The sequence below is a fragment of the Rutilus rutilus genome (genome assembly GCF_951802725.1).
Source record: "Rutilus rutilus genome assembly, chromosome: 12".
NCBI lineage: Eukaryota > Metazoa > Chordata > Actinopteri > Cypriniformes > Leuciscidae > Rutilus > Rutilus rutilus.
Window position 1 is genome coordinate 36407075 of NC_140217.1, and position 13117 is coordinate 36420191.

Sequence of the window (13117 nt, forward strand, 5' to 3'; positions counted from 1 at the left end):
TCCTGGAAGTGATGACGGATGTAAGATTGGGCCGCGGGTCGCAGCGCCACCGTGTGTTCTTCGCTGGAACTGCAGGAGGTGAGTCAGCACTGCAATCACTCAGCAATACCGAGAGGCATTTAGGTCAGATGAGATCACCGAATTACCGTGACCGGTAAAGTTACAAGGCCTCTCTAAAACGCATAGTCACCGTGATACAGGACCGTCTAGCATAGAAGTGAGTCTATTTCTGTGAGTGACTGATACAAAAACATTTACCTCAGATTTACTTCAGGACCTGGACTTTACATTGAACAGATTTTCTTTTTATCGACAAAAGTAAACAAAATTAAATAAATTAAATAAATTAAGAATTAATATTAATAGCACCATAACATGCCCAGGCCCACAATAATCAATTATTAACATATTATATCTATCTATCTATCTATCTATCTATCTATCTATCTATCTATCTATATATATATAAACTGACATGAGACAAATAACTGGGCTGATTATCGTAACATTATCACATGTAAAAAAAAAAAATAAATAAATAAATAATGTGCTCCCAAAATATATTAAGACATGTTAAGGATTTTCCATCAGGTTCCAGCCTTTGAAACTGAGAGATTTAAACTATTAAAATTAAATACTTAGTATTTGTGTACAACAGTCTTCAAAAATAGACAAAACCGACTGAGGTTTGATATAAATAAATATATAAATACCTTTCTAACCCAGACTCCCAGCACTGGAAAACCCTGATACTCCTAAAAGTTAATCGGATAAATATTTTGCAGGTATATGCAATTAAAATTCACAGAGAAAACAGACAAACATATTGATGACATCACCATCCCCACAAGGGCATATTAATTTCTACCAAATAAAAAGCTCTCTAGACCAGGTCTGGTATGTAAATTTCTCTTATGGGATAAAGTTTTACCTTACCTTCTCAAGGTTAAACTTAAAATTAATTAAGATCGAAAAAACTTCCACATTTTTATTATTTATATTTTTTAAGCACAAAAAGCAAATGTATGGATGAGAACAAATTAATGTGGTTTCCTATTTCCTTTTGAACAATGATATATTTTAACCTTCCATGTTGTTTGAGGCTTCCATATGGATGTTTATATATATATATAATGTAAAAAATTAAAATAAAATCATACTGACCTCAAACCTTTGAATTTTTTTGCCTGCTATAACAGTAGCAACTGCATAGCAACACCTTGGTAACCACTCACATTAACATTATTAACATCACTTACGCACAGGTTTTCTTGTGGTTTATTGCTTTTAATTACTACTAATGTCTGAAAGTAAAAAAAAAAAACAGATTTCATAATGTCACTGGACACAAACTGAAGTTCACAATAATTAACACACCTCGGTCAGCTCACCTTTCAGAGTAAAATGATATTCTTTTACACTCCAGGAGGGCCGTACAGCAGCTGCAAGCTAATCCTACAGTAAAAGGCCAGAGGAGCATTGTGTCAGGAGTGAACGTCTCTAGCAATGTCGAAACCACTGAAGACAATTGAGCATACAGACGGAGCGGGGGCGAGAAATCCTAGACGCGCCTCAGACAGGTGTGAAGTAACCCAAGATTGAGAATAACCTGAAAAGTATACAAAAATAGGGGTGGTAAAAAAAGAATGCGGTAAGATATGAAGAAACAACTTTCGTAGCAGGAGGGAAACTTCAAAGCGCACCTGCCAGCACGTGTGTGACGGATTTGATCAATTATAAGACATCAAAGACGGGCGGGAGATGCTGTCAGTCCTCAGAAGTGCGTCTGGATTACAGGTTCATTGCGCTCATATTGAGATGATTATTTTCCCATCAATGGTTTAGAATTTAATCTAGAGGTGCTAAAAATGATGCATAGATTCAATATTAAAAATGTTAAAGGTATTGGTGATGCACTTTTACTTTCGTTTAAGAAAACAACTGGGTAGCGTCGCCAAGCTGCAATAACCACAAGTGCATCACAACGGACCAACAGAATTCTGGGTAATCCACTCGAAGAAACTCTCAAGTAAATGCTTAAAAAAGAATTGATAAACATAAATGGGGCAAGCATCTGGGCTAGGCTTAACGCTTGCTCTCAAACGACATCCAATATTAGAAAAAAAAAAACAGAACCACTTTAATTCTCAACATCAGAACATTTTACACACACCTTTGTGAGAGAAAGCGGTCATAATGAGCAGTTAATGATGTTAGTTTCGCATTTGGGATTAGAATGAATCATCAAGAGTAGAGTTTGCACGATTTGGCGAAAAATCGAATTGCGAATTTTCAGACAAATATTGTGATTACGATTTAAAATGCGATACATAAATAAAAAAGCTCCAGGTTTGCTTGTTGGGAAAGACAATTTGGCCAAATATTTTGTGACTGCATAACAATATGACAATAAAATAATATATGTACTGTAAAATAAAATATATAATGATAATACTAAAATAATAATAAAAAATACAAAAATTTAGGTCCCACATTATATTAAGTGGCTTTAAGCACTATGTACTTACATTGAAATTAATAATTCGATACAATGGACTTGGTGTACATGCATGTTTTTACATTGTACTTATATTTTTAAAATACCTGCATGTAATTAATTTATGTAATTACATTTGTAACTACACTGTTGACCCTTCCCTTACACCTTAACCCACGCTTAAACCTACCCATACCACCACACACCTGTCCCTAACCTTACCCGTATCACACCTCAACAGCAGCAAAAGTGTTTTACAATACAACACGAACACAATAAGTACATTGTACTTATTTTCGATGCAAGTACATAGTACTTAAAGCCACTTAATATAAAGTGGGACCATAATTTATTCAATACTAATATTTATGGCTGACTAAATTCGTTTTCAAACATTAAACCATCATGGTCTCTTGTTTTCTCTTTTGTTGACAGTTTATAAGCGCTTTCTCATTAAAAGTTTGGGAATATGGTTGATGCAAGTCGCCTTCCCAAGTGCACGTCTTAAGCAACTGAATCAAGCTGCTCGTGTGTAAAAGAACTCAATGCCGCACTTCACTCCGAAACATGAAGGGCATACATACATTAAATTAAATCGAAGCCATTGCGATTTGATAGTCATTCGCTTTCTTGTCATGTAATAATAAATTTGTGATTCAAAGACAAAAAGAATGCATGGGCCACAAGTTTGAGGTTTTATGAATAGAGTCTTTATAGCAAATCCTCCAGGAGAGCAGGTTTATACGCATCTACGGGGCTACAGCATTAGAGCTTTGGTAAACAAACGATTAAAAATGATTCAGAATCAAACAGATTGAATAAATAACCACAGTGATGCCTTTGTAAGCTCTCACAGTCATAAGCAACACAAACAAGTTCCACTATTCCAGTCCTTCATTCATCCACCCAATCACATCGCTCCTTCCCTCCCTCCACTTCTCTCATTGGCTGCATTCGCATCCAGTCATTGGGCGGATTAAAGGCAGTGGTGCAGTTTTCTGATACCCTAAACTGTACAAAAATAGACGCCTAGTGCTGCTTTGTCTAATTTCGAAAACAAACAAGAAAACAAAATTAATAATAATACAACAGTCTTTCAATTGTTTCACTAATATATACAGAAGGTTTTGATCTCTATCCAGAAAGGCTGAGTGCTTTATCTCCGCGAATACGACAAACAAATAACTTTAATATATCTTAAGCTCCGACGTTCGATCTAGATCTCTAAATACATATATATCTGTATTTATAAGTATACATATATGTTAAGCAAACAGCCTGCAGAATTAACTGTAATTTGAGAGGCAACATTCGCAAGGACACGGCAAAACGTTTGTTCTTCGAGCACAAGAGTAGTTAAATCAAACGTCTTTTCACGTGGCAAAAGTCGACAGTTTTGCCTCCACTTAAAAAAAACAACAACAACACAAACTGCAAAAATAAAAGGCACGAAAAAAAAAGAGTCACTAAAGCGAAAAGACGGGAGAGAGCAACCATAAAAGGCCACAGACAAATTCCAAAAATAAAATTCCAAAAATAAAATCAGTTGAGATGGTTGGGGGTGATTAAAGGTGCCGAACGATCGTTGGTGAGTGTCCGACGTAATTTGACTCCTCTGCGGATCAAACTCAACATGTCACCTCCGCTGCCCGGATCAGGAGCGCTGTCGGGATGGTCCGCGCCGGGCTGGGCAGAATTGGCCGGCCCACTTTCAACTGGCACGCTGGAATTATGAGCGGCCATGTTTTGAATCTGCTGCTGCTGACACTGACGTTTGAGCTCTTTCTGATGTAGCTCTTGATATTGCGACTCCTGCGCGTGGTTATATTGCTGCAGGTGATTGTACTGTTGTTGATTATATTGCTGTTGATTGTGTTGTTGCTGATACTGGTGTTGCAGCTGTTGTTGTTGATACTGCCTCTGTTGCTGTTGGTGCAACGCATACTGCTGTTGCTTATTCATTTGATACATCGGCTCTGCACTTCCCACTGGTGGCTGGCCAGGGAACATGGAATAGTACGGAGGCGGCATTGCACTCAGACTCTGAGTGGACGTACAGAGATTATGTCTGATGTGAGCCAGATCAGAGCCAGGTAGCCTGTTACTCTGAATCACCCCAGGAGGGCCCATGGTCTCCTCACTGCCGCTCAGGCCGGCGGTAGAGACAGATGCCTTCAGCGGCACCTACAATTACAACGAAAAGGTTCTTTGATGATTCTTTAAAACATTCAATAGAACTCAGTACACGGATGTTAAAAATGCTTATGCATATTTAATATTATAAACAAGCTGATTTTTTTTTTTTACAGGACCCCAACTGGAATTTCTATCATAACTTCAGAAAAACTCAACAAGGACTTTCCTAAGAATTAAAAAAAGATCCCAATTATTGATTTGGTTCTTGTTTAATTCTTCCAGTACTACAGGATTAGAAACCTAATTGTATTGCGTTAGAATGATCAAATACTGGATATACACACTACTCAAAAATACAGTAAAACTGTAATACTGTGAAACATTAATACAATTTAAAATAAGAATAAGAATCAGAAATCATTCAGTTAAAGAAGAAACATTTCTTATTATCATCACAGTCAAAAACAGTTATGCTGCTTTTTGTGGGATTTTTGATGAATCGAAATACTTATACTGTCTTTTGATCAATTTACTCCATCCTTGCTGAATAATAGTATTCATTTTAGAACGGTAGTATAGTTTAATCAAATCAGAGAGATGCTGTAAGCATATTAAAATCCTGAATGAAATGAATGTAATCGTAAAAGTTATTTTGAAAATAATGCTGTGCTGAAATCCTTTAAGAAAATCCTTTTGGATTGGCTACAAATTATGATAGATAACCCAGTAGGTCTCCTGTACATTCTTTAAGTTTCAGAAGATGAATAACCTGTGGTGTGGAGATGGGTATAGGCACTCCTCCACTGATGGTTCCCCGGCGGATGTTGGGCTTGCTGGAGGGTTTCCGGCGGATAGTGGCCGTGTGGGGTCCTATAGGCTCCGGATCCATCAGCAGACTGACGGTAGACGCCGGCCTCTTGCTTATAAACATTTTGCGGTAATTGAGACTTAAGTCGCTGTTGCGAGGAATTGTGGAAGATTTATCAAATTCAGACTGGCTGTGGGCGTCCTCTCCTCCGTGCAGAGAGATGTAGTCATAGTCTGAAAGAGAGGAGAGTCACACACCGCGTTAATGTTGAATGATAGCACTTATACATTGTTTAGAAGAAAAAAAACAATGAAATTAAAAAAAGTAATTGAAGCTGAAATTACATATGCAGGGAATGATAGTGGAAGAAAACAAAAACGAAAGCGGTTCATGTCTCAAAATCTGAAGTCAGGGCTTAACAATAATGGCGTGAGAGTGTTTAGGGCCCGTCACAAGCTCTTTCAGGACAGGGCTGTGCTGTCAATACATCTTCCCTTTGCTGATCAGTACATGTGGTTTTTATGCCTTGCAAACTTGCCTTACCTTGTGTGAACTGATTTTTTTCTAGCAGTTTAAATTTGAATTAGTAATTTGTTTAAATGAAACAATGAAACATACAAATGCAATGGTATACAATGTACATTTTGTAGAGCGGGCATATATATATATAAATATACAAATATTTTATTAATTGTATACTTTTCCAGTGGAAACAAACTAATGGACAAACATTAAAAAATGCAAAATGCAATTTATGATGCATATAAAAATGTTTAAAAAATGTATAAATGTCTGCATTAAATAAAATAAAAATAAAATCATAAATCTTATTGTCTTTAAGTGCACTAAATTGACAGCCGTAAAAATGTCTGCATGAAGACTAAAATGGATTACCACCCAAAAAAATGAATGCAACAGACGCACAAAAGCTCAGTTTGAAGTTGTGTCTTTCAGTTACACTCGAACAACATGACAAGGTGGATAACAGTTGACAACTGACAAGATGCCGCATGTTGTATCTCATGGTTGCACACACTCAAATCTTACGCATACAGATAACACTCTTTCAACAAAGGCACGCCTGCAATATGACATGGATTTCCTAAAATAAAGACATTTAATGTTTATTATTGGTATATGATCACAATGAGCATAATCAAGTCTATGCAATGACATTCAGAAACCTACCATATAGAGGAGGTTCTTTCTTTACCGCTGTAAAAGAACAATAAAGTACATTTAACATATATACAAAGGGCCAAAAACACGCACTTTGGACAGCAATCTAAGTCTGTGATTTGTGCAAGCACATCAGATTTGGTCTGCAATTGGCCTATAATGCCACAGTGGCACATTTACTGCCTACACAAACCACAAATCAGATCACTGTGTTGAAAAACGACGTAAAAGTGTTAAAACATAAAGGGGGAAAATGCCATACAAAAAACACAAAGGAGAAAAAGAAAGCTAGATTGAGCACTTTTTTAATTATAAATCTCTTCAAGTGAGTGCATTGAAGACTTCAAAGGAAGATTACAGAACAGAAAAAGAATAAATGTGAAGAAGCTCATGCATGTGTGTACGTGCACGCGCACTGACCATGCTGCGAGGGAATGGTGTCCTCCGAGCAGGATGGCGTAGTGGTCTGAGTGCTGTATCCGCTGGAGCAGTGGAGGGAATCTCGGCTGGTTCGAGGAGCTTCTGAATTAAGCCCGCCTCCAAGAGTAAGACCCAGCTGCTCCCTGGCTGACTGTGGCTACGGACAGGAGCGGGAGCCAATCAGAGATCAGAAGTGTGAAGTCGACCACAATAATTCCAGTAGAATCAAAAAAGGTGTATAAAATGTGCTTTTAGTTTAGGAAAGGAAAACTTGTGCACATCTAGTGCATCATTCCTGCATTCAAAAAGAGCGAGTACCTTGCCAGACATGGACAGTGTCCTGGCTTTCTCCTCATATCCGCTGTAAGCTTTGTGTAGTGGGGGCATGGAGGTCCCGTTCTCTGTGCCAGGAGAGTTCTGGCCTTGATCCTAGACAAGGATATACTCTGTCAGTCCATGTCAATTTACTACAGGTAAGAAAAACAAAACACTACAACACTGTAGTCACAAGATAATAGAGATTTAGGTGTTTTTACACCTGCTCCGGAACCTGGTGCATTTTCTCCCTTAGTTCGGTTCGTTTAGGCATATGTGAACATTGCGCTCGGATCCGCACTATAACGATCATTCTGAGATCGCCTAAAACAGGGTTTCTCGAACTCGGTCCTGGAGGGCCACTGTCCTGCACACCTGAGCAAGCTAATCAATGTCTTCAGGATCACTAGAAACTCACAGCTAGGTGTGTTTGATCAGGGTTGGAGCTAAACTGTGCAGGACAGTGGCCCTCCAGGGCCGAGTTTGAGAAACCATGGCCTAAACGAAGCGGTCTCGGCTCAATTGAAAAACTCTTGAGTGGTTTGGTTGAGGTGAGAAAGCAATCGAAAAGAAAAGTTTGACTCACGCATTGTCAATATAAGACTGATGCACCTCCAAAAAAAGATGCACCGTTTGACAGAAATATGTGTTTTGATGTTATTTCCATCAAGAGGTGCATACATTTTTGCTCAAGATCTTGTATTGACAATGCACTCTGTAAAGTCTCCTCCAGCACATCCCAGACTTTCCCTGAATTTAAGACGTGAAACAATTCATGTGTGAAAATGTTTCTTCATGCTCCCTCCCAACCATTCTTTCACAATTTGATCCTGATGAATCTTGACATTGTCATTCTGGAATATGGAATATATCCTACATGGTTGTTTAAGAAATGAAAAGCTACCGGTACAAACTCCATTAATTAGGGTTAGAAGAACTGTTGTCAAACATATAACATGCTAGAAACATAATAATCACGTCATTGACTCTTAAGAATTTGCCTATTTAAATCCAAACGGAGACTTTTTTTTTGGCTGGGCAGTGAATAATTCATCAGTTAGAGCGGGAATGATGGCTACATTCATACAAGTGTTTGCGTGTGTCTCGACAGCTACAGAACAAGCCACAATAAGCCCATGGAGCGAACTTGTCAATCCATCTTGAAGGATGACGCAGAGGAACGTAAACAGTGAACTTTAAAATGCTGCCTTGTGAAAGTGAACCGAACCAAGAAGAAAATGCAACATTCTAACAAATTAAGTCCCTGTTTCTGAACAAAGCAAACGATCTACAGGTCTGAAAATGCCCTTAAAGTCAACATGAAATGGTCTTCAAACCGATTTCATTATAAGAAAATAAAATGTAGGGTAGGACTTAATTTTATCCATTAGGAACTGATTGGCTTGTGAAAAGTGGGTGTTTTTTTTTTTGACCTGAAACTGAGTTTGCAGTTGAGGTTAGCAACCTAATACTAATGCTGATTTTCAAATTGCCATTATTTGCAATTATTTCAGAACCCTTTATTCTAATAAAGATAATAACCATTTTTATTTTTTAACCACCTTTTTTTTTTTTTTTTTACATCTGATAAAGTCTGCATTACATACAACAGTAGCATAAAATCATTCCTAATTAGTAGAAGTGTAACAACACACTTGGTTTGATACACAATACTGATAAACTGTAAATAAAAAGTATTGTTCATTAAAATGCTAAATTTGGTATTACATCAGGAATGTTCTTCTCCCCCATGACAGGTCAAACGTGACACCAATAAAAATATTCATGATTCTGTATTCTAAAATTACAGAATTATGTTAGACACGTTTGCACTCTGTTCCTGACTATATATATATAAAAAAAATATATATAAAAAAAAAATGGATTCTATTAAATAATGTTTTTTAATATTTAATAATTAACAAAAAAAAAACATAAAAGTGTGACCTATCTGATGTGCCATTACCACATTTGATGCTAAATTAAATCAGTCTAAACCTTTATTTTAGTTCAACTATACACAATGCATATTTTTGTATTAAGATATATCGTGACCTGATACATTGTTACAGCCCTACGAAATAGCTATTAGGTCATTGGTTAACAATAAACATAAATAGTAATTTTCTATTTTATGTTGACTTTAATGACAGTTTGGTAAATGTTTAGATGGGCCTATAAGAGTTTTAAAGCAGCATGCAGGTTTATAGTTGTAGACAAGTATACTGGTTAGTGTGTTTGATTTAAGAAATGGGGTCTGATAATCAGAAAATCATTTAAAATAGCTTGTTTTATAAATGAAAGTTTTATCAGACTGTCTCCCTCTAAAATGGCCTGCAGAGGGCGCTCTCTACCTTCACACAGATACAACCTCCACACATGCACAATGACAATCTCCAGTAGTACATGCAACAATAATGACCCCATTCACACACACAGCACTACACTACACTGAGTCTGTGCTCACAGTGCTCCTGTGCCGGAGGTGTGGGCCACGCTGGCCGGTGCGAGGGATTGTTGGAGAATTCCCCTCGCTGAGAGAGCGAGCACCTTCCTCCCCTCCGACCAGGAGGAGAGGACTGCGTGAGCGCTGGGAGATGGAGGTGAGGGGCAGAGAGGAGTGGGACAAGAGAAAGATGAGATCAGATGGGGTCAAATCCAAGCCTCTGTCCAAATCCAAACCCTCTTGGACTAAAACAATTCCTTGGCCAAAAGAAATGCTTTTGGGTACTCTCTTCAGTGCCTGATTAGAAATCATAAAACATCACTTCTTGATTTAGCTTTTAAATTATATCACAAAATATAGCAACTTATGGTCAAATTTAAACAGAGATGCTACGGACAAAACCATTGTTGTTGTTTTTTTAAGTCAATTTTGAGATTTTAGGCTATTTTACTTCCATAACACGTCTTCCTTCAGACCGGTGTAAAGAAAACATCTAAAATTTTATATTTTATGACACTTTAAATATTTGGTCTGTAGATTTCAAATTACAATACATATCTTTAAAGGCTTTTTTTCTCCTGCACTGAACCAGAAATCTCCATTTCAGTAGCACTTCCATACACCAAACTCTCTATATTCTGAAGGCTTGTGCAGAGCGGTTTGTTTATATATCATTCGCCTGACATTTTATTTATAAAAACATGGAGATTTTTTCCCCCTGGCTGTTGATAGTATTTTCTGATTTATAGAGTGATGGAAATGGATATCCAAAATTCCATCCGTAGAAACTCTAAAATGTCTACAAAATAATTTTGAACGTGGCATTATCCAATGTTCAGATTTTAGTCATGGAAATATTAAAATAAATGCCTTTTTAATTAGTTATTTGATTAATTAGCTTTTTTTTTAAACCCTATTCACTTCTGGTAATATAATAAATCAGACAAGCATACTACACATAATAAGAGCAAACTTACTCTTTTGTAAATGCTTTGAATTGTATAATAAATGTTTTATTGTCAAATGCTTTATGCTTATATTTTATTACTAAGCATTTTATTTGTTAATATTTAGTACCATATTTTCATTATATTGTACTACCCAGACAAACTACATTACATCTTCTATATTATCTGCACTGAGGCACTGTTTAATTATGTGTCTGTATGTGTGATCTATTTGGTTGGGATTTTGAGGGGGGTTTGGATTATGCACCCCAACAGACTGGAGGCTGCGATGATGCTTACAGCCGTATTTTTCTTCTTTGGGCTGAATGAGGTTGTATGTGTTTTGAGTGACAAATTATTGAAACTGTTTGAGTTTCACAGGGTTAATACATCATAAATGGGCCAGGTAAGTTTTAAACCAATAGTTTTGTGGTGTGGGAATACCCGTTTTGGGTCTGGGGCTCGCAGGTGAAGCCCGTCCACTGCGCTGGAGATGGAGTCCAGAGACGGGACATGACGCACAGAGGTGTAGTTACTGTGAGAGACAGAAAGAGATGAGCAATATATCAGCACTCATACTTTTCCAATCGATTTTAAAGGGGTCAGGACATGGATTTTATTATTTTAATATCCTCCTTGAGGTTCACTTATTTATTTCAGAGTCCATCACCTATCTGGTTACCAACATTCTTTAAAATATCTTCTTTTGTGTTCAACAGATAAAAGAAATTCATACAGGTTTGGAACAATTTGAGGGTGAGTAAAAGTGAATTTGACAATTTGAATTTTTGGGTGAACTATCCCTTTAAGTGGCTGAGTGCCAGATGGGCGGGGCCTTTGGACGATGTATAACTATGAGTCAATGTCTATATAAGAGGCAGTCATATGCAAATGTGTGACGCCTGTGTGACGCCACAGATCCCGCAATATCAAAGCGAGGTTGATAATAAATGCTTTGTACCATTAAAACATCCTCCTCATTATGAACAAAGACCTCTTATATGTCAAAAGATAAAGGCAAATTTGATTTAGCATGTCATGACCCCTTGCCATGTCATGAAAACTATTAACAATATATATGCAAGGCATAACTTTCGGGTAGTTGGTCACTGTTGAAGGACATCACATTCAGGGGTTTGTTTTGTGAAAAGAAGATCTAAAAAATATGTATTACATGGCTACTAAACAAATCAATAAGTTAAAATTGAGTTACATTTTAATTGAGTTAAAACTGTTATATCTTACTATAGGAAGCTTAAAGGTTACCGCTAAGGCCATTATAAATGTAAAACATTTTTTTTTTAAATTGGCCTATATACACACACACACACACACACACACACACACACACACACACACACACACACACACACACACACACACACACACACACACACACACACACATATGAATCAGTAATCAACACTTTTTGCATCAATGAACATTTCTCCCTGACCCTGAACTCACCTGCTGATGCTGCTCTTGCGTGATAACGTGTTGCTAGGAGAGGCGGGTGGAGTCTGATACGAGTAGCTATAGTCTGAGCCTTTCAGATCAAGAATAACCTGCATAAACAAAACAAGATAAAGTCAGAGAGAGAGAAATATATGAAGTGGTAACATGTTGGCCTATTTAGAAGACATGTAGTACCTGTTCACTAGCAGGGGGCAGTGTGTTGGGATCAGCCGTCAGGTTTCCAAGATCTTCTAGAATTGTCTGTAAATGTGTGACTTCCCCAAGCATGCTTATCTCTTCGTCCTGACATTACCCAGGGTAAAAAAAACAGTCAGACAATATTTATGCAGAATTAACAGTACACCTGCATGAATCTGTCATCTCAAAATCAAAAAAAGAAATCAAAATACATTAAATTTATAATGAAAATAAAGCCTGGTTTAAGAACATGAGATCATAATAATTTTCATTATTTAAATTGTTCCCTAGTTCTCATAATTGTAATGCATTCTGATGTTTTACTGTAATACAGTAAAGAAAATCACCCTGTTTAATTAAAAAACGCATCAAATAAAACCATTAAAACAAATACTAATCACATTTAAATATTTTACATTCAAGAAAATCGTTCTTTGCATGTTAAAATGTCTCAATAGTCGATACAAACAATATATATCTTAAACCAGAGTCTGTTCAGACACTCACCAGGACAGGTTTAAGCATTGTGACAAATGAGCAGAATCTTCCTCTTTCCTCTATAAGAGCTCGACACACAGCTCTCTTCTCGGTCTCCTCTAACACGGCATAGCGTGTGTTGACGTCCTGAAGAGCGCTGTCCAACTGCATCTGCACCTCGCCTTTACCTACGCAAACACAAACACATTTCATGAACCACTGATATGATCAGAAAGACT

At 37.1% G+C, this 13117-nt stretch overlaps 1 protein-coding gene across 7 annotated transcripts in view; it reads right to left on the bottom strand.

Moving 5' to 3' along the window:
• Positions 1-3191: 3191 nt before the first annotated feature.
• The window catches only part of mtss1 (MTSS I-BAR domain containing 1), a 58482-nt gene continuing 48556 nt past the window's right edge, over positions 3192-13117 (bottom strand). For 4 of the 7 annotated variants that reach the window (XM_084425532.1, XM_084425535.1, XM_084425534.1 and 1 more), the window contains 8 exons: positions 12909-13066; positions 12399-12506; positions 12216-12313; positions 11193-11283; positions 7359-7469; positions 7041-7197; positions 5403-5674; positions 3192-4681 (listed from right to left, as the gene is read on the bottom strand). In XM_084425532.1, the coding sequence (XP_084281658.1) occupies positions 4040-4681; positions 5403-5674; positions 7041-7197; positions 7359-7469; positions 11193-11283; positions 12216-12313; positions 12399-12506; positions 12909-13066 (1637 nt within the window). In that variant the 3' untranslated portion in view covers positions 3192-4039. Of the gene's footprint in view, positions 4682-5402; positions 5675-6629; positions 6657-7040; positions 7198-7358; positions 7470-11192; positions 11284-12215; positions 12314-12398; positions 12507-12908; positions 13067-13117 lie in introns of all 7 variants that reach the window. The other 3 variants (XM_084425530.1, XM_084425531.1, XM_084425529.1) reach the window with 1 other exon arrangement.